General features: G+C 48.1%; 1 protein-coding gene across 2 annotated transcripts in view; it reads right to left on the minus strand.

Annotated features, from left to right (window-relative positions):
* Window positions 1-1906: 1906 nt before the first annotated feature.
* CACNB4 (calcium voltage-gated channel auxiliary subunit beta 4) overlaps window positions 1907-25423 on the minus strand; it is a 78663-nt gene continuing 55146 nt past the window's right edge. For both annotated transcript variants that reach the window (XM_066323208.1, XM_066323209.1), the window contains 12 exons: window positions 22706-22825; window positions 22330-22452; window positions 17845-17975; window positions 16952-17028; window positions 16128-16147; window positions 15937-16017; window positions 14169-14227; window positions 12044-12153; window positions 10977-11128; window positions 10469-10564; window positions 6363-6548; window positions 1907-2659 (listed from right to left, as the gene is read on the minus strand). In XM_066323208.1, the coding sequence (XP_066179305.1) occupies window positions 2399-2659; window positions 6363-6548; window positions 10469-10564; window positions 10977-11128; window positions 12044-12153; window positions 14169-14227; window positions 15937-16017; window positions 16128-16147; window positions 16952-17028; window positions 17845-17975; window positions 22330-22452; window positions 22706-22825 (1416 nt within the window). In that variant the 3' untranslated portion in view covers window positions 1907-2398. The remainder of the gene's footprint in view (window positions 2660-6362; window positions 6549-10468; window positions 10565-10976; window positions 11129-12043; window positions 12154-14168; window positions 14228-15936; window positions 16018-16127; window positions 16148-16951; window positions 17029-17844; window positions 17976-22329; window positions 22453-22705; window positions 22826-25423) is intronic.

Here is a 25423-nt window from a genome sequence, read left to right on the forward strand (position 1 = left end):
ACGAGGCTCTAGGAAATCTATGTGCTTTGCAGCGACTGCAAGTATGCAAATCTCCTCAAGCAGTTAACGAGCTGATCCCTAATCTAGTGCAGAAGAAAGAGAAGCAGCTGCTGCCCAGGGTTCTACAGCTCCCCTGCCATCAGGACCTCAGTGCACCAACGAGGAAAAGCTCCGAGAAGAAGGGGTCGCCTAAGGCCACCTCTCTCATGCAGGTCTGGGTGCTGTACATGGAAAAAGGGCTGGAAAACTTCCTGGAGGGTGCTCCAGTGTGCTGCAGCACGGAATCCTGGAGGAGCTGCTGCTCCCAGGCCAGGTCCTGCCATGTCCCCTCAGCCCAGAGCTCCTCTGGCATCTGCAGCCAGAGGGAATCGGGCAGGATCAGGTCTGGCAGATCCATCCAGAACTCTGGGACTCCAGTGGATGCACAGATTTCCACGTTTTCCTTGGTAACTGGTCCATGGGGATCACCCCGTGGTGCTGCAGCTGCCTGTTAGGCAGTGGGGTCGTTAAGATGATTAATTAATCAGGTGTCTGCCACCTTTCAATGCTGCTGGAGGTGGGTGTGGTTTAGGTGTCCCACAAAGGACGTGGGTTGCTCTTCCCAGTAACTTCAAGAGGATCATCAGACTCCAGGATGATGGAAACACCAGTGGTCTTTGCCAGCTGGTGCAGGAAGTAGAAGAAGCTGGAATGTTCCAGAAATTCCTTTAGTGCTACATGCTTTCAAAGCCTGGGTTCAGCAGGCTTTGGGAGGCAAACAAGCAAATCAAAAAGTGAATGATCCTTATTTTGGGGAAAACAGTTGTGACATGAACGTACACAAACAAATGCATGTTCAGCATAACTGTGTCAATTCCAGGGAATGTACGGTGGGGAATTTCGGGAGGCTCTGCTGGAAGATGGCAGTGGTTGTACAAAATGGGCAACTGGGGTCAATTTTCAATCCCACGGGATCTAAGGCTTCACTGACGGTGTAAAACACAAGCTCCAACCACAGAAATTCATCCCTTGGAAGGAACTCAAGACTCAGCAGGTGAAGGAAATGATTGGTGGGAAGTAAGGCAGCAATATCTCCAAGGATTTATCACAGCTCTTGGAATCCACAGCTTGGAATCAGCTCTACGACTTCCCTGGGAGCAGCTTTTTTGTGCGATATTCCCTTTTTATTGCCATTCTGACCGAGATGTTGTTTGAAATGTTCTTCACTGATGACTGGCCAAGCCCACTCCCCTCCTCCCCTTGGACTTCATGGCTGGAATGGATCTTCTGGAGAGTTCTTGTGCGCCGCTGGAATCGTCAGACATTCAGAGGTGCCTCTGGGGAGATGGAACATGTGGGCAGCTGCTCGGGCACTGGGATGTAGGTACTCTACACACGGGGTCACAGGAGGAGGGGGAGTGCTTTCCATTTGAAAGGCAGGAGAAAAAATGGGAGAAAAGATCTGATGTCTCCATACTCCTGTTCCATTTTGGGACTTCTAGCTGTGTTCAGGTAAAAGAGTGGAGGGGGAAAAAAAAAAAAAAAAAAAAAAAAAAAAGACAATTCCCAACCTCCAAGCACACCAAGGATGGAGTTTGTTCCTTTTCCTGTCCCTATTTCCCGTCTCCTGTCGCAGTTCCTCCCTGCTGGTCCCGACAGAGCTGTCAGGACTGGCTGAACTCAAGAATCATTTGGCTGCAACATTCATGCCAGGTCTAAAAATAATTTCGAACTGGAAAGTGTTTTGTTAACTGCTGCAATAATTTGGGGTATTTGGCACTCTCGAGAGTTTACATTTGGTTTGTCTGAAAAAGCCATTCTGGAAAGAAATCTTTAGAATAAATCCTTTTATTCTAACCTGAAATGGAAACTGAGCTCCCAGCAAACAAATACTGGAGCTGACTTTCAGTGGTTTGTAATTCTCAGATTTTTCTTTGCATTTGTGTTTTTGTTTATTTTTTTTTTTTTCCCAACATGCTCACGTCGACTTTCCAGTCAATTCACCCAAATTCCAACAGGAATTGGTTTATAAATTGGTTCCAACTGGAACTGGTCATTTGGAATTTCCAGCACAGGAAATCATTTTATAAGTGCCTTGATAAGTACCCAAAATTACAAACGGATGTGTCTAACACCTAAGGACAAGAAAAAAAAAAATATGGCTATAAATGCAAATGCTGTATTAAACCCAAAAAACAAACAAACAAAAAAAATTTCCCAAAACAAACCTCTATGATCGGGCAGAAACGGAAGGGCCGGGCTGGGTTTTGCTGCCCCCTAATTAAACATCAATGACAGCAGAGTGCGACCGCAGCGTCACCGTCACACCTGCCAAATTAACATGATCTAATTGTTATTCCTAGCTACTGTTATGGCGAGGTACGAAGGGCTGGGGGCCGCTTCTCCCCAGTCCCCGGGCTCAGAGCCGGTGCCGTGAGTCGTGGCTGTATCCGCCGGGGGAGCCGCGGTTCCGGTGGGGTTTGTACAAGTCCTGGTAGGGGTCGGGGTATTCCTCCTCCACGAGGGGGTAGTGGTCTCGGCTGTGCTGGGAACTGGAAGACAAACGGTTCCTGCTCTTCCGAGCCCTCTCGTTGTGATAATTCTCGTCGGAGCTGATGAGGCCGCGCCGCTCGACGGGCGAGTTCTCCGCAGAGTGGGCGCCGTGCCTCCCGCGCTGGCTCTGCCGGGGCCAAACAAGGGCAGCGTTAATAACCCAAACCCGGGGGGCTGCCCCACCTCACTCCTGCCCAGCCCTTCCAGCAGCCTCGGGGCTCTCATCTCCCAGCCAAGGCCGGCTGCGGCAGGGCCGGTTCTCCTGGAGCTGGTTCTCCTGGAGCGCGAAGCTCGCCCTGCTGGATATTATTACATCGAGCATGAAAAGTGAGCTGATGTAGTCAGCATTTATCACTTTTCTCTGATCAGGAACGGAACATTCACGCTGCTACTCTGCTTAGGGAATGTCTAAGCGTCCATTTCTGTGGTTTTGGAAAACATCTGAAGATGTTTGGTTGGGTTGTTTTGTAAAGGTGCAGCTCGGAGCCTTATTTAAAACCCCTCCTATGCCCAAGCCAAGGATGGGCTGCTCAGCAGGCAGCCAAGGGGAGGCTAAATCATAAATTAGTAAGTTCTTTCAACTGAAACACAGTATTTAAATATGCTGACAGAAAATCCCTTCCTAAGATAATTTATCAATTAGAAGCCTTTGCTCTCCTCACATTCCATAATGACAATGCCCATCATTTGCCACATGAACAAAATGAGTTCGTATTTTTTGGCCAGTTAACGGCACAATGAAGAAATAGCCTAAAAGTATTTTGTTTGCTTTCTGCACACATTTAAACCTCTCAGGAGTATCAGCACCCATCTCTCAGGACAAACTCCGTGCTGAAACTCCAGCCCCTGCTCTCTGGGATATAAAACCTTCCTCCTGCTGCTGCAGCTTCTGCCCTGGCGACTCTTTTCCTGAATAATTTATATCCCAGGCTGGTGTGGCCGGGGCAGGGATGGAGCAGGGGGTGTGTGGTTACAGCTCCACGTTGGTGCTGCCAGGGAGACTCCTGGACAGGGGCCCTGAACGAGGGGCTTCTCTGCAACCTCACCCCCAGAAACTGGGGAGAACTCCAGCCAGAGGATCCCCAGATCTCAGAGCACCAGGTTTTAGTGGGGATTAGGGCAAAGTGCTTCAGAAATAAAAGGCAGGCTGGGAGAGCTGGGAATGTTCACCTGGAGAAGGCTCCAGGGAGAGCTCAGGGCCTAAAGGGGCTCCAGGAGAGCTGGAGAGGGACTGGGGACAAGGGACAGGACACAGGGAATGGATCCCACTGCCAGAGGGCAGGGCTGGATGGGAGATGGGGAATTCCTGCCTGGGAGGGTGGGCAGGGCTGGCACAGGGTGCCCAGAGGAGCTGTGGCAGCCCCTGGATCCCTGGAAGTGTCCAAGGCCATGTCTGACAGGGCTTGGAGCAGCCTGGGACAGTGGGAAGATGTCCCTGCCCCTGGATGGGCTTTAAGGTCCCTTTGAACCCAAACCATTCTGGGGTTCCATGACGAATGAATTATCCCTGTGTTTATCTGACACAAATGCAGTTTGGATGTATAATCCCCTCATCAGCTGCAGCTTTAACTCTGTGCTCAGCCCTCTGCCTTCCCTGGGTAATTCACCTCTCGAGCTGCATCCTGCTGCCTTCCTGAAGCCTTCCCCCTTCCCTGGGCTGGTCACACGAGGAGTAATGGCCCAGGTAACGTTTGAGTCCATTCCTGGAATGACTACCTGCAGGAATGGACTTGAAACGCAAATCCCCTGGAGCCCAAGGAACAATCTCCCCAAAACCTGAGCTTTGAATCCATGCACTGCAATCAGGCTACACTGTGTTTAGAGTTAACCAGCCACAAACGACTGGTCCTGGAGTTAGAGAATCCCAGGATGGTTTGGGTTGGAAGGGAAATTAAGGATCACCTAATTCCTTCCCCTGCCATGGGCAGGGACACCTCCCACTATCCCAGGTTGTTCCAAGCTATGTCCAACCTGGCCTGGGACACTTCCAGGGATCCAGGGGCAGCCAGAACTTCTCAGAGCAATAAATATTTTTCTAGGCAAAGGTGAAATTTACTCTTCCCCCTCAGCTCTTCCCTGAAGGAAGGCAATTCCCAAGAATCAGGTGTGGCAGGCCCAGCACTGCCACCTGTGCCCTCTGTGACTGCTCTGGATCTACGTCACAGAATGTGACCCTCAGGACCTCTGTGAGTCAGGAGTTCAGTCAGAGCTTTCAGTTCTCAGTAAACCAAAGTCCAGGCCACAGCCAGGTAAAAGTGGGAGTCTCCCAAATCTGGATTTGTGAAGCAGGGACAGCCTGTCCCAGGCTCACTGCTAGGTGAGCCTTTGGGCTTTTGTGTCCCCGAGGTACCAAGGGCATAAGGAATAGAAAATCTTCCTGTATCACAAGCACCTTTGCTAGTTTAATTAGCCTGAGTGCCTTTTAATCACCACACACATCATCACAGTGAAAGCTGATGCAAATCCTTCAAAGGTTTTGAATGGGTATAAAACCTCCTGGTGCTAACAGGGATGCTGGAAGTCCTTACTGTGAGACACCCACGGAAAACAGCAGGGCCTGAACCCTCCTGGCACGGAAAAGCTGCAGCCTGTGGTTGGGCATGGATCACTCCAGGAGAAATTTACCCCTCTGCAGAGCACCAGCACCATTGATCCCACCGAAACCCTTTGGAATTCGGGTGAAGTGGGGATTTAAGTGATGCATACCTTCAGCCAGCCCACTGCACAGGGGTGATTTTCATCTTCAGTGTGAGTTTTCCCTAAGTAAATGGAGCAACATTTCACAGTTATTGCTGGTGTCCATTGATCAGAGAGAAATAAATGCCTGAAAAAAATTCTGTGGATACACCCAGTTCTCAAAATGAAACTGAAGAGGTGAAAGTTCTGCAGATGGTATTTTATTGGCATGAAGGGATGGAAAACTGAAATTTTAAGGCAAGTGGAAAATGGAAACAACAGTTTACATGTGCATGTTATTATTAGTAACAGAACAGTGCTTGTGCATTCAGCCACTCAGGAGACAGTGACTTGCTGGTCCCAATAAAACCAAGCAGGGCTTTAGAAAGGTGAGTGCAGGAATTAAGCACCTTCAGGGAAGTGCAGCTCACTCAGAGCAAAACCAGCTGGATGTTAACTGCGAACACCAAACAACAGTCATTTCCTCCAAAACTGTTACCTGCTTCCAGACACTCCACAAGCAGAGCAGACGTTACATTTGTCAGGTGAATTATTCATTAAATGTCATTTGTTCAGTTCTATTTCTGACGTACATTAGCAAGTGACACTCCTGGAGTCCCCCACACACTGAAACTTGCAGGATTTAAAGCTCCCTGCAAATCCTGAGCCCTTCAAGCATTCCCAGTCATTAGCCCCAAACATTTCTGGTTTCAAACTTAATAAAGCACGTACTTCTCATTAAGGACTATTTACATGCCACGATTGAAGTGTCAAAGTTCAGCCGAGTCTGAGCTATCCCTGTGGAAAAAAAGGGTCACAATTTTTTTCAATGGGTAAAAAAAAATAAATAAAATAAAATAAATAACGTCTTTTATTCACACTCAAAGAACAAGCTTTTCCACCCAAAAGGCAACGTTAGGAGGGTAGAATAAAAGGGATCATAACAGAGCTGACTCCTGGATGGTTGTTCTCCTTCCCACTAAATCAAGGCACAGCATTCCCAGCTCTTCAGCACTGCGCTGAGGGGGTTGTCTCCTCCCTGCTCCCTGCCCTTGAGCCGCTGGCTGGCAGCGCCCAGCCGAGGAGCAGCCTCAGAAAGCAGGGCCGGGCGTGAGCACAGCCCCCGGCAGAGTGCCCCAGGGGCAGGGTCCTACCTGCAGGCCGGAGATGGCGGCGGGGTACGGGGACAGCGCCGAGGAGCCCAGGGTCCTGCCCAGCAGCGGCGTCATGGGCGTGGCGCTGGAGGTGTGCGTGGCTCGCCAATACGCCTCCAGGTACTCGGCCAGGTGCTCGCAGGCGTCCTCCAGCTGGTTCTCGTCCAGGATCACGTCAAACATGTCCTGGGTACAGGGACACAAGCGCGGTCACGGCCGGGTGACACGGGGGGACGCGCACGGCTGGAAAAACACTGCTCGGCACACTGAGCTTGGAGTCGGGCAGTAAACGGGAGTCTGAGCGGGAGGGAGATGGAAACGTGGAGTGAAACTTCTGACAACAGCATGGAGGGACACGGGGATGGACTCACACCCAAACACAGATGGGAGTTTGGGAAGGAATTCCTGGCTGGGAGGGACAGGCAAGAGCCTCTAAAAAATTGTTTTCTGGGAAGGTGATGAGGTTCTGGCACAGGGGTCCAGATTTGCTGGGGCTGTCCCTGGAGCCCTGAAGTGCCCAAGGCCAGGCTGGACAGGGCTTGGAGCAGCCCGGGACAGTGGGAGGGGTCCCTGCCATGGCAGGGCTGGCACTGGATGAGGTTTGAGGTCCCTTCCACCCCAAACCATTCCATGATTGTGTGGCTGGAAAAGAAAATGGTCCAGGTGTGTTTGGAAGGTGACCAAGAGCCAAAGCCCTCAGGAGTCACTGGACACTGTCCCTGGGTGTTGCATGAGCCCTGTTTTATTCCCAGGCACAAAAGTTCCATTTATTTATTTCTCTCCAGTGCTGGTGGCCCTAAAACCACTCCCACAGCAGTGAAGGCAGCCCTGGCAGCAGCAGCATTCCTGCCTCAGGGAATTCTCCAGACACCACCTCCATCCATCCCTGCCTGTCCTCCAACCTGCCAGAACCAGCAGAGCCCCTCGAGAGAAACACAACTCTATTTTCAGCAGTTCAACTTCCTATCTCACCTCTAATCTTAACTTTGCAAAATACTGTGAGAACAGCACAGGAAATGGAAAATAAGTGCAGGTGCTGTGGGCAACAAACACCAACCACAGGCTGCTCTCTTCCACTTGTTTTTACAGCACTCAGAATAAGGTTTAAAATAATAAAGCTTTTTTCTTTTTTTCTTTTTAAAATATATTCTCTCTTTTCAGCATGGCAGAGAAAAGTTTCCTCCTCTGCCAGCAAAGAGGAGTTTCCTTCCAATCAGAATATTCCTAATGCTGCATCCCTCAGTCCAGTGCAGTGTTTATTGCTCTTCTTTTGCTCCTCTCTTTATTTTCTGCCTTTACTCTTTTGCTGTTCACCCAGATGTTGATGCACCACACATTCCAGTCTAGCACTCACTTGTGGAAGTTATCAATTAAAACACAGTTAAATTAGAAAATAAAAGAATGTGGTTTGCTTACACACACTTTGCTGTGGAAAAGATTGAAATTAAACACTTGGGAGCGTAAGGTTTTCTTAAATAAAGAATGAAGCTGGATTTAGGACTCTTTAACAACTGTCACCCTGGGAATATTTCACTGCACAGTAACTCTGGGCTGGGGAGCCTCTCAGGCTGTGCCTGGAGCTGCAGCCCTGGCAGGGTGCTGACTCCAGTGTCTGACACCCAGAATAAAAGACAGAGAATAAAACGCTCAGGTTTTCTCTTGCACTGAACAGTTCTGCCCATCCCTCAGCTGGGTTTGTTCTGTTCCCACATATTTAGCAGGAAATCCTCTTTTAGGGAGATCCCTGTTTGAGGGATCAAATGGAGTAAAGCAGCTCCTCTGCAGGATTTTCTTAGGTGCACAGAAGTTAGCCCAGGAGCATTCCCAGCTCCTGGTGACTCTCCAGTGATACACGTGGCCTTTCCTGAGGAGCAGATCAGTGCCCACTGTCCTCTGCTGTTTATTTTGGTTTGCTGTAGAACCACTGTGTACCTGAGAGTAGGAAGAATTTCAGCTTGTGGATATATCCTAATTATATTTCAATTAACCAATGTACTTTAATTCTGCTGCAGTATAATTTTAAGTATCTTTTAGGTTGTGTCAAATAGACCAGAGGGGTTTGTAGCCTCTCTCAGCAGGAGCTAAGAATTCAGAAGTTTTAAAAAAATAACAACCATAATGAACTGTTTATGAGCAATTGGATTTAAGGATGTGCAGTTTGTGTTTCCTTGAGCTCTGTCACAGTTCTGCAGTGGAGTTCCTGGAGTCCTGCAGTGCCCAGCTCCAACTTGAGCAGCACCAGGGGCAAATTAGCAAGGAATTAATAATGAAAGCAGTTCCTGGGCTCAAATATGCCCAAAGAGACAGCTATTTTTACAATGTCTAGACATGCAGCACCAGCTCATTCCTTACGGCTGGCTCTCAGCAAAGGAACACAGTGAGGATTGCATCCTTTTGCAAGGACCTTCCCTTTAAACAAACACTCCAAGTTCTCCTCTTGCAGGAATCTGAGCTGCAGAAGGGATGAAGCAGGAGAGAGGGAGCAGTGCCTTTGCTCTTAGCAGTGTACTTTTACTCAATAAAATCATGGGCCAAGTTTAATTTCAAGCCAAGCCAGACTGTCACCTCGCTGGGTGAGCTCAAAGTCAGCAATCATTTCCTTCCCATCACCAGTGCAAAGTGCTGAGCTGGTTTGTGGGCAGCTCCTGGGCAGGGTAGGAACAGCCTCAGAGCAGGGCTGGGTTCAAGGCTGCAACCTGGGACTCTGACATTTGGAGAGGCTTTTCTGATCCAGGTGGGGCCTCCCCTGGTGGCCTTCAGCACTGGAATGCAATTCCAGGACTGGGTGTTGAGACAGAGTTTAGTAAATCTGGGGCTGGACAATCCAAGTGCCACAATGAACCCAAGGAGCTGCAGCAGCACACCATCATTTCATGGAATCTGGGAATCCCCAGGAGTTGGAAGGGACCTAAAAACCATCTCATCTCCCCCAGCCATGGGCAGGGACACCTTCCACTATCCCAGAGTGTTTCAAGCCCTGGGACACTTGCAGGGATGCAGGGGCAGCCACAGCTTCTCTGGTGACTGCTCTCATTTCAGCTGGTGTGAGCAAAGTGAAGCTGAGTAAATCACTGTATGAAGAGCAAAAAAGGCTGTGAAGCTGCCCAGGGTTCTGTGTGCAGGTGCCAGAGGAAACACCTTTCACACAGGGCAGTGTGCAGAGGCTGTTCTGTGTGTAAGCTCAGGGCAAATACCACAAACCATCTGGAGAGGGGCAGCTGCAGTGCCAGTCCCTCAGCTCACACCCATCAGGAGTTGGGAAGGGATGTGTTTTAGGGGGATCACTTTGTTCTCCAGGACAGTTACACTTCTGGTTGGATCACAGGAATAACCAGTCAGCATTTTAAGAGATCCCAGCTCAGTGAAAAATTCCATGTGGGAGATGTCACCCAGCTGAGCTCTCCAGAAGAACAGGCTGCCCAGAGAAGCTGTCAGTGGTACCCTGAGGGGTCTCTGCATTCCCATCCCAATATCCCACACAGATCCTACACAAAGCCACAGCCAGGTCCATTTCCACTGCCTCTGTCCCAAAAACCAGGTGTGGCTTTCAGAACCAAAGCAAATTTGAGCTGCCCTGTCCAAACCCCTCCCACAGCACTGCCCATGAGCCCTGCAGGCCTCTGCTCCATCAGCAGGAATTTGGGATGCCAGGAGAGGAGCAGGACCTTTGATCAGGAGGTGGGAGAGCAGTGGCTGTGCTGTGATGAGGTGGCTGATATGGCTGCAGGATCAGGGCTCACATGCCTGCACACACCCCTTTCCCTTTCAGGGCAGTGAGGGGAGGCCTCTGCAGCCTCCTCTCCAAACTCAGACTTTGTCCCTCTGCGACCTGGAGCTGCACAAATGATGTAATTCGCTCGTGAACTTATCTGTTGTCCCCTCCACGTCACTCCTGCCCTGTCACCCTGCCAAAGACCAAAACAACCCGGGGCCAGGAGATAACCAGGGTGAAAGTCTGCAGCCCTTTGTGTCTCACGAGTGCAGGGCTGTGTGAGCACCAGCAGGGAGTGACAATGGATGGACCCAGCTCTGCACAGGGATCAGCACAGCAGGAAGCATCACAATTCCACAAAGCAGGAGTTCTTCAGCCTCTCCTCTGTACTTACTGGTGGGCATTGTGCAAGTTTATCAGCTGCCACCAACTGGACATTCAAGTGTTTGCTTTGTGACTTCCCTCTGGACTTGATCAGTCGCTGCAAAACCTGACAGGAGGAAAGGGCAGGAGGTGAGTTTAAGGATCATTTATCTCCCTAAAGCTCAGCCTGACATCCCCCTGAGGGATTACCAAGGGCAGAAGCTCTCCATAAAATATTGCCCTTGAATATCCCAAACCTTTCTGAGAACTGGGTACGTTTCCTTTTGGATCATGTCTGAGCCCTTGAAAAATTTCAAATGCATTTTTGCTTTATCCTGCTCTAAGTCCTGAGCTATCTCTGAATATAGAGAAGCATGAATACTATATTTATACAGAATTATCTGGACTGCTGGATGGACTGTAGCACACCAGCAGTCCATTATTTATGTCACTTTTTTCCCTTTTCAGGTGCAGATTTTACACTTCCCATTCCCACCCTGCCCTCCAGGTGCCTCCTGGATTTTAAGGTGAGGAATTACCTTTGGAGAGGACACCTTGACATGGACAATAATTGGTGCTAGAGATGTCTTGATGAGCTGTGCAGGGTGGTTTATAGTGTCTGCATCCAGGACAACCAGCTGTAAGGACCTGGCCAGCTCAAAGATTCTTTCAATCTCACTCTGCACTTCAGCTGCAAAGGAAAACAAAGCAGGTGAAACCACTGAACCCCAGAGCACTGGGATAAAAATATCCTCACCCACTTACTGTCAGAGACTCCACATGTGAATTGATGGCATTGCCATCAAATAACCTGTTACCTCTACCTCTGGTGCAAGCAGTCTCTCAGGATGGCAGAGATTTGGAATTGGGGTTCTTTTCAGAACTCCTCTTAGAACTTTTTAGAACTCCTCTTAGCTCCTGGTTGGAATTCGTGTGATACACGCAAATTTCCACCCTTGTGCAAGAAAGAGTCACACAATCACAGAACCAGCAAGGTTGAAAAAGACCTCCAGGATCATGGAGTCCAAATAAAAATTCCTCAGGCCACTGTTCCCCAGCAGTGCTGATACTGAGGAGAGGGGCAGGACCCAAAGTCTCACAGCCAGACAGCAAAAGTCAGCTGTAACTGCTCAACAATAAACACAAAACTGGTCCCAGGGTCAGGAATGACATTTCCTTGGGCAGCACAAGTGAAAGCTCTTTGGCTCCTTGTGATGTGGAATTAAAAGCACAGGGCTGGGAAGGAGGAGGAAGCTGTGAGGCCAACTCAGGATTCTGCAGTAAAATGCTGTAGACACATTTAACTCTGCAGAACTGATGTGATCTTGGGAGTGGCTGGAGCTGGGCCAGGGCAGGTTTAGGTTGGATTTCAGGAAAAGGTTCTTCCCCCAGAGGGTGCTGGGAATGGGCACATCCCCAAGGCTGCCAGAGCTCCAGGAGCGTTTGGACAACATTCCCAGGGAGGGATTTTGGGCTGTCTGGAGCTGGATCCACGATCCTTGTGGGCCCCTTCCAGCTGAAATTCCGTGATGTGGAAGGCTGGACTGGTGTCCTTTGCCTGCTGTGTGTCAGCAGAGGCTGAACTGCAGCTGTGGCAGGGCCTTACCCAGGCTGGACCTGGTGTTGGAGCGCTCAATGATCGCCCTCTTGCTGGGGTTGTTGAGCACAGACCTCTTGGCCAGGGAGATGTCAGCTGTCACTCTGGTGATGGATATCCTGGGAGGAGAGCACAGCACACACAAACACAGCAGTGGGATTTCCAGCCACGGCCCATTCCAAAGGGCGAACACAATCAAACATGCTCAGACACGTTTCCAGAATGAGTTATGGCATCATTAAAGGACAACTGAAGAGAAGTGCTGGGTGACTGGGCAATATTTCCTGTTCCCTGAGCTCTGGGATGGAGTTCCTGCTATTCTCCTTAGTGCATTAATTAACTTCTCCTCCCAGCTCACTCATCTCCTGCATGAATTTACACAGTGCCAGAAATGTGAGGCTCGGGGCACTCTGAACGAGGAGCTGCCAGGTACCAGCACTTCCTCTTCCCTCAGAGTTACACCAGGAGTAAACCCAGCCCAGCTGTGTAAACCCAGGAGTAAACCCAGGGAGCTGTGCCAGGGGCTGGGATCAGCAGGAGAAAAGGAAGTGGAGCTCTCTGGGCTGCCTGAACTCAAGTTTAATTTCACTGCACCTCTTTAACTTAAGGCAGGTGATTTATTTACTTCACCTGTCAGTGAGTTAGAAAGGCACAAAACGTTACAAAGCAAAGACCACACAATCCCTTCGTGTAAAATCCATTTAGGAGGCCTGGGATGAGCCAAGGAGCCAGGAAAAATGGAAAGGAAGCAAGCTGGGAATGACCAGCAGCTTTTGCACAGAACCTGAGAATTACGCAGCTGTAAGTGAAATTTTCAACTGCAGGGTTAAAAAGAAGGGCAGTTATTTTTCCACATAATACACAAATAAATGCATTGCCAGAAAACACAGCAGAGGCCCAAAGTAAAAGTGAGTTTAAAATAGAAAGGAATGGATTGTGGGTCTTTGGCTCAGTGGCCAGCAGGGGAGGTTGCAGTTACAAAGGAAGGAGCTGGCAAAGCCAAAGGAACTCAGGCAGAGGAGTCAGGTCTCTGATGCCTTTGCAAAGGCTCTTCCTTGGACACTCAGCTCCTTTCTTGGTAACATGGATCTCTCCCAAAACTGCAAGAGAGATGGAAAGAAAGAGAGAAAAAAGAAAAGGGAGGGAGGAGAAAGACCACAGAGCCATAAAAGTTGGCAGAAGGACCAAGAAGCAGCTTTTCCCTGAGTCCCTCAGAGCTAAAATCAATGGTCTCAAGCTGCTGGTGGCACCGAGCTCTCCACTGCTGAAATTCCATACCCCCACCAGATCCAGCTGCCAATACTGCTGATGGAATTAGAGTTTCCAGAAAATCACTTCAGCTGAGCAGCTCAGAGCAGGGCAGGAGAGAAGATACTTTGCTCAGAAGTCGATCATTAAATGTTCTCTCTGAGCTGTTTAGGGATCAGTTCAGCACTGCCACCTCCTCACCCCTAAAATCCATAACTCCAGCTCTTCTACAGAACATCCTTTTCCCTGCCCTGGTGCCCATGGTTTGGGTATTTCAAACCTGCCTTAGTGTTATCTATTACCAGAAGAGCTGCTTTTCCCAGCTGGAGTATCCTGAACTAACAGGGGAGGGCAGAACATCCCAAAGATGCAGCAGACACCTCCAAGGACTGAGGTGATGCCATGGACCAAGCCAGTGCTCCTGGCAAGGAAATCCAAATTATCCTCCACAGCTCACCAGGAAATGCTCCAGCTGAAGATGAACCCTTTCATTTCTCAGCATTTCCTTCTTCCAACCACCCTTTTCAGTATTTTCGCCGACTTAAGGCCGTCAAAATAAAATCTTTTATATGGATTATTTTAGAGCTGATTTTTCTTAGGTGTTGGGAAGACACTGAGACACAATTCTTGTGTTAAACTAAGAAAATGCTAGCCCAGCCATGGCACAAATGCAAACATGTGCACCCCTAGTGACACATGAGCTGTGTCCCACTCTTCAGTGGTGACACAAAGCCAGAAAATCAGCTTGGATCATGCAGCAAACTCTCTGGCATTAAAAAAAAAAAAAAAAAAAAAAAAAAAAAAAAAAAAAAGTAAAACCAAAATAATTCACTGAAATGTTAGTAACACGTGGGCAAAGCAGCATGAGAAGGACAGAGTTTCTCACCTCCCATCAAACCTGTGCTTCAGGAAGTCAAAGAGAGCTTTCTGCATCATGTCTGTCACCTTGGCAGAGGGGAGAAGATTGAGCAGGGGGATGGACAGGGAGAGAAAGAAGCCAAAAGGAAGGAGAGAGGTGAGTAGAAGGCAGGGATACAGCCAAGAACCAACACCCTCGATGGGCAGAACCATCCCAGTGCCATGCTCCTTGCCACAGAGCTCAGTTATAAATCCACAGAAGGCTCCTGACTCAGTGCTCCCAGTGCAGAGCTGGCAGTCTGTGTGCTCCTGTCCTGACCTGCACTGAGCATTCCTCACCCCCTGCCACATCCAGCACCATTCCCAAAGCTTCCCAACACGGCACAACCACCTGGGCACTTGGGCTTTTCCTACACAGCACTGTGAGAGTGGGTTTCAAACCTCAGGCATGAGATCTGGCATGCTGGGGGCTGTTCTCAGAGAGGGATAACAGCAAAAAAAAAAGGGATGTTCCCACTGCTGGACATGGGAACACAGCTGAGATGCTCAGCCCCAAGAGCTGTCATCTCTGCCATCTGATTTATTGAGCAGCTCCTTGTCCTTTGCAGGACAACTCAGGCTGACAATTATTATCTGCCAGGCCAGGCAGGAGCTTCAGCAAAGCCCCCAGGCCTCTCTGCCAGTTTATTTCTCTCCTTCCAACTGATTCCTTCAGCTTTTAGCCAGGAAAAAAAATAGTCAAAATCATTTCCCCCAAGTAAGATGAAGCATTTTTGTTATTGAAATTAATATTCTGTGTTACCATTTGCACCCATTTGTATGTTCAAGGTGTTGTGTTTGGTGTTTTCTTTAAAAAAAAAAAAAAAAGAGAGAGACAGGGTGGCAGATTTGGAGAGGATTTTATGAACACACAGCCTCTCTCCCCTCCAGACTCGAGAGGTAAATTGATCTGTGGTGCAGCACAGAGGGAATTTACTCCTGTCAAAAAACTTCTCCATCAAATTAAAAGGCAGAGAGCAGAACATGAAGTACCTGCTCTGCTGAGCTGCACCCCCAGTCACTCTCACATAACACCAGAACACTGCATTATGCCAAGGCTGTCCCCCCTCCAACAAAAGAACCATTCCAATATGTTTAATAATATCCTATAAATTACTGACAACATTAATTAAGCTTAATGAAGTGTATCCTTGATTTTATGTTCATTCAGTTCCTGGCTGAGCACTTCCCAGAGGGCTGAACTCCCCAAACTGCCCTGCTTAGAAGTCTCTGCTTGTTTAGCACGTGGTAAATGCTCACTTGAAGCTGCAGCAACCTAAAAAAGGCTGTCCTGGTTATCTGGGCATGTTATCCTGCCCACTTCCACCTCCTTTAGGAGGGTTAAAGGTTTCTTTGCAAAATATTTGAATTTATTAATAAGCTGAAAAAAAGGGAGAACAACAAGGAAACTCCTTCAAATGTTTTACTAATTAAGTTCAAAGCCCAGGCTGGTTTGATGAATATTTTTCCTGTGTAGAGTCCAGCTCATTAATTTGACTGCTTGTAGCAGACACAAATTCTCTTTTAAACTTGATTTAATCAGGAATGAGTGCACTGAAAAGAATGGATTTGCACTGTGGTTAAAAGACAGTACAAGTTTAGAAGTAACTCTTAGCTCTTACAGAACATTTTGGTAATTATTTAAGCTAAATCACTTGAAATTATCATAAGCCAGTTGCACTGAGCCACACATGGAATTACTGAGGATGATCAGAGATAATAAAAGCTGAATTAACTGCAAACACCTCAGTCCATACCTCATAGCCTTTGAGTGATGGGCCCACCAACACCACAGGTCTCATGGATGGCACTACATCATAGGGGGGAATATGTTCTGTCTAGAGGGAAAAAAACAACCCTTCAGGTCATCAGTCAAACAACACCCACAGGGAAATCCTGGGAATTTGGAATCAGAAGGAAATAAAATGGAATCAAAAGCATTACTTACCACTTTTTGTTTCTGTTTTGCTAGAAGACCAAATGAGAACTTGGTTAAAACACACCCAGGCAACCAGAAATCCCTTGGCCAAAGCACTTTGGTTTCTCTTTGTGCACCTCCCTCTGCTCAGGCCTGACTAAACTGGGCAACCTGTGCATTAAACTGGGCATTTTATACATTAAACTGGGCATTCTGTGCATTAAACTGGGCACTGTGTATGTAAACTGGGCAACCTGTGCATTAAACTGGGCACTGTGTATTAAACTGGGCATTCTCTACATTAAACTGGGCAATCTGTGCATTAAACTGGGCATTCTATACATTAAACTGGGCAACCTGTGCATTAAACTGGGCATTTTATACATTAAACTGGGCATTCTGTGCATTAAACTGGGCATTTTATACATTAAACTGGGCAACCTGTGCATTAAACTGGGCAATCTGTGCATTAAACTGGGCACTGTGTATTAAACTGGGCATTCTGTGCATTAAACTGGGCATTTTATACATTAAACTGGGCAACCTGTGCATTAAACTGGGCAATCTGTGCCTTAAACTGGGCATTCTATACATTAAACTGGGCATTCTGTGCATTAAACTGGGCAATCTCTGCATTAAACTGGGCATTCTGGGGCAGCTACCACTGTTCCCAAGGTTTTTTCCCAGCTCTTAGCAACTCCTGCAAGGCTGGAAATTGCTGTTCTCCTTCCCTGTGAATGCAAACACTGCTGGAAACCATTTCAGGAGCTCAGCAAAGGGGAAAACCTGCATTTCTCATGTAGGGTTTTTAAACTATTATTAGTAAGGGTTTCCTTAAATCAATCCTGTCTTACCTGCGGCTGTAGGCGTGGCTCGAAATGTGCCAGAAACCATCTCCCCAAGGCTTGAAGAAGAATTCCCACTGGATTTCCTACAGCAGCAGAAAGAGCCCCATTAATGGCAGGCACCCCAAAATGTGGGAGGTTTTTTGGGGAGGAATTGTCCCATGAGGAATCACAAGGTCATAAACGAACATAAATTACATAAAAACATAAATTACTCGAACAAAGCTAAAAATTAACTGTTTTATCATTATAATGTGGGATTTTGTCATCCAAATCCAGGAGCATCTCACTGAACTCAGCAATTTCTCTGTATGTTGAGGCCCACTGGCTGCCTCTGAAGTTGTGCCAAAGATTTTTAGGAGAAATTTGGATGCTGTTCAACCATTCTGAAAGCATTTCCCAGGTTTATCTCCCAGACCTTTTCCCAGGGATTTGCAATCTCCAGGACTGGCAGGGTGGAGACTCAAAAACCTCACGCTGGAAGACGAAGAATAAAGGATGACAAAACTATTGTTATGAAGTTGGACAAGTTTGGTTTGGGCCAAAATGGAGAGAAAAGAAAAAAAAAAGGAAGGAAAAAACCCCACAACATAAGGAAAGGTGGGAAAAATCTGGGAGACTTTGAGCATCAAGTTGACTTTAAAGCCACGGGCTCACAAAACTCTCAGAAATTCTTGCCATTATCCCTCACTGCTCTTTCCTGAAGTCAAACCCATCATTTGTTTCTCATCGCCCGCATCTCCCACGCCCGCTCTCCGCAAATCCACCCTTCCCCTGGGGAATCCCAAACCCAACACTGCAAATGCCCTGCAATAAAGCTGCAGCAGCAGGTGACCTTTGGAGATATTGCCCGATGCGAGGAAGGATTTGAAGCTGGTTTGTAAAGGTCAGGGCTGCCTCACCCTCCGTGGAAGCGGCCCCTCTTCTGCTCCTGCTGGATGCGGATGTTCTCCAGGCGCAGCGGGCTCGGGATGAAGCCGATCTCGCAGCCCTCCTTCACCAGCCTCCCTATCCACCAGTCGTTGTTGTATTTCTGCAACACAGAGCGGAGCTTCCTGTCTACTCCAGCTCCCAAATCCCCCTCCTTTTGTTATCCACGCTCCCTAACTCCTGTTGGGGGTTAGGTTTGTCCCTTTTTCACTCTAAAGGATTATTTCCCCGTAAGTCACCAAGGAGACCAAGTGCTGGATACTTGAGAGTACTTAACTGAAACAAAGAGGTGGCCAAAACCTGGTTGGGGAGGTTTTTTCTTTATCAGCTAGGGAGGGGTTAACTGCCTTCTCTGATAAGAAACCAGCTGTTAAAAACTGGGTGGAGCAGTGCTGCTTATCAGATGGGGCAGATTCCTGATCTCTGTTCATTGTTTTACTACCCCCATGGGGATATCTTCTGTTAACAGACCATTAAAGCTCACACATGACATCACACATGACATCATCCCAGTGTTCTTTATCTCCTGTTAATAGGGATATCTCCTGTTAATGGGCCACTAAAGCTCACCAACGACAGGACACATTAAATCATCCCAGTGTTCCTTATCTTTGGTTAATGGGGATATCTCCTGTTAATGGGCCACTAAAGCTCACCAACGACCTCACACATTAAATCATCCCAGTGTTCCTTATCTTTGGTTAATGGGGATATCTCCTGTTGATGGGCCATTAAAGCTCACCAATGACATCACACATGACATCATCCCAGTGTTCCTTATCTCCTGTTAATGGGGATATCTGCTGTTAATGGGCCATTAAAGCTCACCAGTGACATCACACACTACATCATACTATTCTAAGATGCTCTGCCCAGGGAGGAGAAGCCAAACCATCTTTGGCCAGATAAAAAGGAGTGAAAAGTGTCACCACACATCCAGTGTTCCCACAGGACTCCCAAAGGAAGACAGGACCCTTGGCTCCACAGGACCATCTCTGCTTCCAACAGGACCACATCTCCCACTCCAGGAGGGCTGACTTTGGACTGTTCCCAACACCCTGACCAACAGGGCTTCAGGTTGTATTTCTGACTCTGTCAGAGTTTTTTAGGATTTCTTGTTTGTTTGTTTGCTTGCTTATTCTTCTGCACTACAACATTTGTATTTTTAATATCCCTAGTAAAGAACTGCTACCCCCATCCCCAAAATCTTTGCCTGACAGCCTTTTAATTGCAAATTTATAATAATCTGGAAAAGGGAAGGAGGGGGCTTACAATCCAAGGGAAATTCCAATCTTCCCTGGCAGACACCTGTGTATCTAAACTGAGAAAATTCCACACTGGATACTCACTCCCACATGTGAGACCAGAGCACTAAGGCCATTTCCCCTGTCCCTTGCTGATTTAATTTCAAGGCTGATTTAATGAGCAGAACTCATTTCTTTGAGCTGAGGCCACCAAACAACCTCCCAGCAGCAAACATAAAAATAACACCTTCAGCTTCTCCATCAAATATTGCCTGTCAGATTTAATGGTCTAGACAAAATATCACCACTTTCCCTTCCTCTTTTCTGGATATTTGTAGGGATGTTATTAACAGGTTATGACAGATTAAGAAAAATTCACCTTTAGGAAGAAACTTTAATATATACCTAAAGTATCATTGACCTTTAGTAACATATATTTTTCTGCTTTATTCAAAGTCTGCTCTGTCCCTAATGATGGCAAGATGAAAAACAGATTCCTGGTGGATATTGGAGTGGAAAAGGATTTGTTGTAGCTGCTGCCAGCAGAGCTTTTGAAGAAAAGTATCTGAAAAGCCTCTCCTCTGTTCTGCTTCATTAGGCAGCTCAGTGTTCAAAAGAAACATTGCTTTTCACAACTGACTCTGGAGTCATTAAGAGCAGCACGAGTGAATGGGTTTTGTTTGCCTGCCTCGAGGAAAAAGCCATCACAGAGATCTCATCTTCAGGACCATCCCTGCTCCTGGCTCCACATTTGCAAGCACTTCAGTTCCTGCAGGAACACAGAAACACTGAGCCCCTGCTGTTAGAGGTGCAGCAGTGCCTGGTGATGACTCTGAGACACTGAGCCCCACCACTGAAAAATAAATGGGTTTTTATCAGCCCAGATATCTGAACATTAACCCCATCATAAATATTAACATATAATAAAAACTAAGGGAATACAATCCTCATGGCCTGAAAAACCTCTTTATCCTCTCTCATATATTTAGGCAAGAGGTTTCATTCTTTTATCATTCCAACTAAGTATTTATTCCTCCTGCTGTTCTGACCTTGATTCAGACAATGGCAGTGAGCAGAGCTTTATTTGAAGTGTGTTAAATTACAGAACTACTTCCAGTCTGTGAACCAGACAAATCTTTTAGGATTCAGCATCCTGCTGCTGGAAATCAGTGAACTGAGAGGTTGTGGGGTCCCCAGCCCTGGCAGTGCCCAAGGCCAGGTTGGACAGGGCTTGGAGCAGCCTGGGACAGTGGGAGGTGTCCCTGTCCAGGGCAGAGGGTGGCACTGGATGAGTTTTAAGGTCCCTTCCAACCCAAACCAGTCTGACTCTACAAAACCAATCCTTGCAAAACCTGAGTTCCAAGGGCACTGCCTGTTCCATTTTGGCTCTCAAAGTACAGCCTGACTATGGGAATGTTTCTTCATGGAGCTCTAAGTGATGCCTCTAGACATGGGATGAGAGTCAGCCCCTCTGGAAAGGGACTTGGGACAGGGGCTGGAGGGACAGGACACAGGGAATGGCTTCCCACTGCCAGAGGGCAGGGCTGCCTGGGAGACTGGGGAGGAATTCGTGGCCGGGAGAGCGGGCAGGCCCTGGCAGAGGTGCCCAGGAAAGCTGTGGCTGCCCCTGGATCCCTGGAAGCGCCCAAGGCCAGGCTGGACAAGGCTTGGAGCACCTGGGACAGTGGCAATGTCTCTGCCCATTTAAGGTCCCTTCCATCCCAAACCAGTCTGGGCTATGATGGGAGCCTCTGAACACACAAATGCCAAGGCTGCAGTGAGGAACACAGATTTATCTGCATTAGGTCATTCCCTCCCCTGTGTTACTCTGTGTGTGGGAGGAGCACACTCCCTCCCCTGGTTGCCATGCCCATGATTCCTTCTGCTCTGTCAGGAATCGTTGCCATTTCATCCTTGAAGCAAGCACACAATGTATAGTTTGGAGGAGACAGATGAGACATACAGGACAAATCCTCAAAATAGCAGCTCCTCCCTCACTGCCTCTGCTCCATCCTCGCCAGAGGGTGACCTGACTTTGTACCCAGCTTAGCAACATTCCAAAATCTGGAACCATTGATCTGGTCCAGATCACTGAAAACTAAATCCTGCAAAGCCTGTTTGCAGCATGGGGAACCATTCCCCAAATCCTAGTGAGTTCCAGCTCCAGGCAGGCTGAGCTGACAAACCCCAGTAAGCCAGATGCTTTACAGCTTAGTGGCAGTGTGATCCTGGGTTTTTAGACCTTGGAAGACAACTCATGGGATGCCAAGACATGGATTTGGGACACTTGTCTAGAAAAACATGTCCAGGGCAGCATGACAAGAGCTTAGAGTGTGCAACTCAATCAGTGCCCTGACAATAAAGGTGGCCACGTCCAGGAAAACCAAGATTAAAAACTGGAAAAAGGGAATTTACTGCTTTTCCCTCTCAGGGAGAGGAGATGTAAAGCAATTCCCTGTTCCAGCACCAGAGGAGGGGCAGCAGCAGGTGTTTTTCCTCCTGAATGTGCTCTGTCTAAGGGAGATCAGTGCTCTCGAGTGATGATGAACACGTGTTCAAAGAAAGACACAGATGAGCACTGAACACCCCAAAATAAACCCAAAATGCAGAGATGAAAAAGTGCTTTTGCAAGCTGCAAGCCTCTGTACCAATCCACAGCACAACAGGGGGTTATGCAAATGTGGAGGGCTCACTTCAGATAAAAAATTGCAGAAAATATGCTCAGCATGCAATAAAATGCAATTTTCTCTACCAAAGCCATACTCAGGGCTCATTTATTCCCATTTTTCCCCTTATTTTGCATCTGTCCTCTTCAGGATTTTCTTTGCTTACTCTATTATCTGAAATGTTACTTCCTCTCTGGAAGGGAGCCTATCTGGTGGTTTTTGAAGACCTGGTGTGACCTGCTGCTGCTCCATGGAATCCCTTTCTCCTGCACCATCTCTGATCCCACACGAACTTGTTCTGATGAAAGGAATCTGATCCCACCATTTTAAAGGGTATTCTTTCCTTCCTGTGTGATGAAATTCCAACATGTTGGTAACACCAAGTGTTCCAAAAAGGGCAGGATAAGCACCCCAGGGTGGAGGAGCTCCATGAGGGAAGAAGAACCACCTCATCCTCACTGTGCCCTCTCAGCACTCCTGGATATGGTTCAGCTTTTCAAATCAAAGCCCCTGACCTGTACAAAGATTCCCATTTCCTTGGTTTTACCTCTTTAATGTGGAGGAAGTCCTTGGCATCAAAGGAGATGGCAGTGCTTGGGACAGGAACATCTTCATCCAGAGCCCCACAGTAACTCACGTTGGTCTTGACAGCAAATGCTACTGGCTTGGACTACAAACAGAAAACCACATCAAAAACACTGAGAACTTTTCATCCATAAAAATTCAGCCCTAATAATTTCACCCAGGCCAGCAGAGTTCAGCTCCCTGGGGAATATCCCCATTTAGAGGGGATTCCCTCTAAATTCCCCCAACATCTTCTCTGCAGATACTCTGACTCAGCTGCCAAAGTGCTTCAAAAGCAAGTGTGAATTTTAGCAGCAGGCAGAAGGTAACTGGCACAGGACTCAGCGAAAAGAACACACCTTGGCCCTCTCAAGCTGGATGGCTGCTTGCTGCTCCCTTTCCTGGCGGATTGCTTCCCTGTCCTCTTCCAAAGAGACATCAGAGTCTGAGGGTCTGCTCGTATACGAATCTGCTGAGCCCTGAAAGGAAATCCAGGTCACTAAGAAAACACAGGTAAGGAACAGAAATCCCCGCCCCAGTCAAATTTAACTTTTAAAATCACTTCTTTCTTAGGTTTTTTTTGAGTGGGTTTTCCAAAGACAAAAATCTCCTTCACTTTCTTACTGACACAGTGAAATCCAGCTCAGCTGTGGCACTGTCCAAAAGTCTTTATAATACTCATATCCTGTTTGACAACCTCAGACTCAGGATTGTCAAGGGTTAGGTCACACCAAATATAATTAAGGAATTACAAAGCTTGGTTTGAATCATCCCTCCCCACAAATACACTCCATTGTGTAAGGGCTTTGTTCTCATTCACACAGAGCTTTGTTCTGGGCTTCCGGGGGGAAAAAGTGATTAAAAATGACATTATTAAAGCTGCTCAACAGCTCTGTATCGATATGACACAAACCCAGCACGTACAGGCAGCAGCAGAGAGCATCAGTGTGTGAGGGAGGAAAGAAAGTGCTGCCACAGTTGGATTTTTTTGGCGTTTTTTGGCCATTTTTCAGGATACCTGGCAACCTCTGAAGCATGCAGTAGCTCCTCTCTTTGTAGAGACCAGCCTGACCGCAGCATCCCACACACCTGATCTTCATGTGTGTGGCACCAGCGGAAAAAAGGGCTTTAACCTTACAAAACAGAGAATATTTACTCCTGATCACTCTGTGCCTCTGTGTGTTCCAACAGAGCCACTCTACAGCATTATATCCTTATTAATATTTCTGCTTTCCTGACATTGATTTATACCCTGCAGCACAGGCACTGTACAAGTCAATATTCTCGCTGTCCACGTAAAGTCACTTATTTTTAAATACTGCTGTGAATACATGGCCACTGCTGTGGATCTCTGTCCACCCCTGCAAATCCATGTCCACCCCTGTGAATCCATACCCATCAGAAGACTTCTAGCACAGAACCACTGATGAGCCTGTGCTCTTTCCTTGTTCCATACTTGTATCTTGGCCTGTCACTGGGAAAAGCAGATTTCCTCCAGGCCAAGAACAGATTTGCAAACAGGAGCTTCATCACTGCTGTGATTTTAAACACACCAGAAAATTCCTTCCAGGACATTCTGCACTCAGGGAAAGCTGGCAAGGACTGGGAAGAGCTGGGAAGATACAGGAGTTCAGGGTCCTGAGCTGGAAGAAGTGGAGCATCCCCAGGCTGAACACTGGCATTAGAGGTTGGCAGCAGCTCAGCTTCTCCCAGCTGGGAAGCTGCACATCCTGCTCTTCCTTCTGCTTCCTTTGGGATGGAGCAGAGACCAGGGAGCTCAGCAGCCACAGTGCCAAGCCAGGCCTCACCACAGACACCTCTCAATGTCTGAGCTCCCTTTCCATGGGAAAATTCCTGCTGCTGTCCAAGCTGAGCTTTCCCTGGGCCAGCCGGAGGCTGTTCCCTCTCCTCCTGACCCTGTTCCCTGATCCCAAATCCCCCCGGCTGTCCCCTCCTGGCAGGGAATTCCAGAGAGGGAAAAGATCCCTCTGGATCCTCCTTTTCTCCAGGCTGAGCCCCTTCCCAGCTCCCTCAGGAATTCTCCAGCCCCTTCCCAGCTCCCTCAGGAATTCTCCAGCCCCTCAGTGTCCCCCATGTCCCCGAGCTGTCCCCAGCCCTGGAGGTGCCCCAGCAGTGCCAGCACAGGGACGGGCACTGCCCTGGGGCTGTGTCACACCGGGGCTGGCACAGCCCAGGGGCCTCTTGCCCACTTGGGCACACCTGGGGCACTGCTGGTTGTTTATCCCTTCAGTTCTGACGTGATCCAGCGTATCTCAGTGAGGGAATTTACCAGCAGCAGACCCCAGTGCCGGACACGCAGTGCCCATACTGGTTTTTTTACTGGTGTGTGTTTGGACAGTGACTTATTCACTGCTGTCAGAACAAAGCAGCCTCAGCCAGAGCAGCTGATGGTGCCAGGCCACCCCCGGCTGCCGTGGCCGAGCAGTGCCCGTGTGCCAAGTGCCGGGGATTGGTACAATCACAGCCGCATGATCCCGGCTCTGCCGAGCTCTTCCAAACACACAGCGCCTTATCTGGAAGATGCAGCCCCAGGACTGTGACTCACACGGTGCTGAGCTGCAGCATCACGCTGAAAACCAGGCACCCACTCCGCAAATAGCAGCGAGAGGGGCAGAAAAGGAGCCAGACTTGTATTGGATGTCGGGTTCTGTTTGAAATGTTTGAGTGAAGATCAGAATTATCGCCAGAAATATTGTGGAATATTGACAGGATATTGCCCAACAATCCAACACAAACACTGCTGTCTGCTCAGCACCAAGTGCAGTGAGTTCTGCTCTGACAGCTCCTACTTGCTGAAACTGCAATAGGGAATGAGAGGAAAAGAAAGAGGAAAGCCATTTCCCACCTTTTTTTGTACACCAAGACGTTCCTAAAGGAAGGATTTCTTAATGGGAAAGGTGGTCAGACACTGGAAGGGGCTGCCCAGGGAATAGTGTCCAGGGAAGAACTGGATGTGGCACTCAGTGCTCTGGGCTGGGGACAAGGGGAGGGTTTGGGCACAGGTTGGACTCAATCTTGGAGGGATTTTCCAACCTTGGTGATTCTGTGAAAACACC

The sequence above is a fragment of the Sylvia atricapilla genome, chromosome 7, assembly GCF_009819655.1.
Source record: "Sylvia atricapilla isolate bSylAtr1 chromosome 7, bSylAtr1.pri, whole genome shotgun sequence".
Taxonomy (NCBI): Eukaryota; Metazoa; Chordata; class Aves; order Passeriformes; family Sylviidae; genus Sylvia; species Sylvia atricapilla.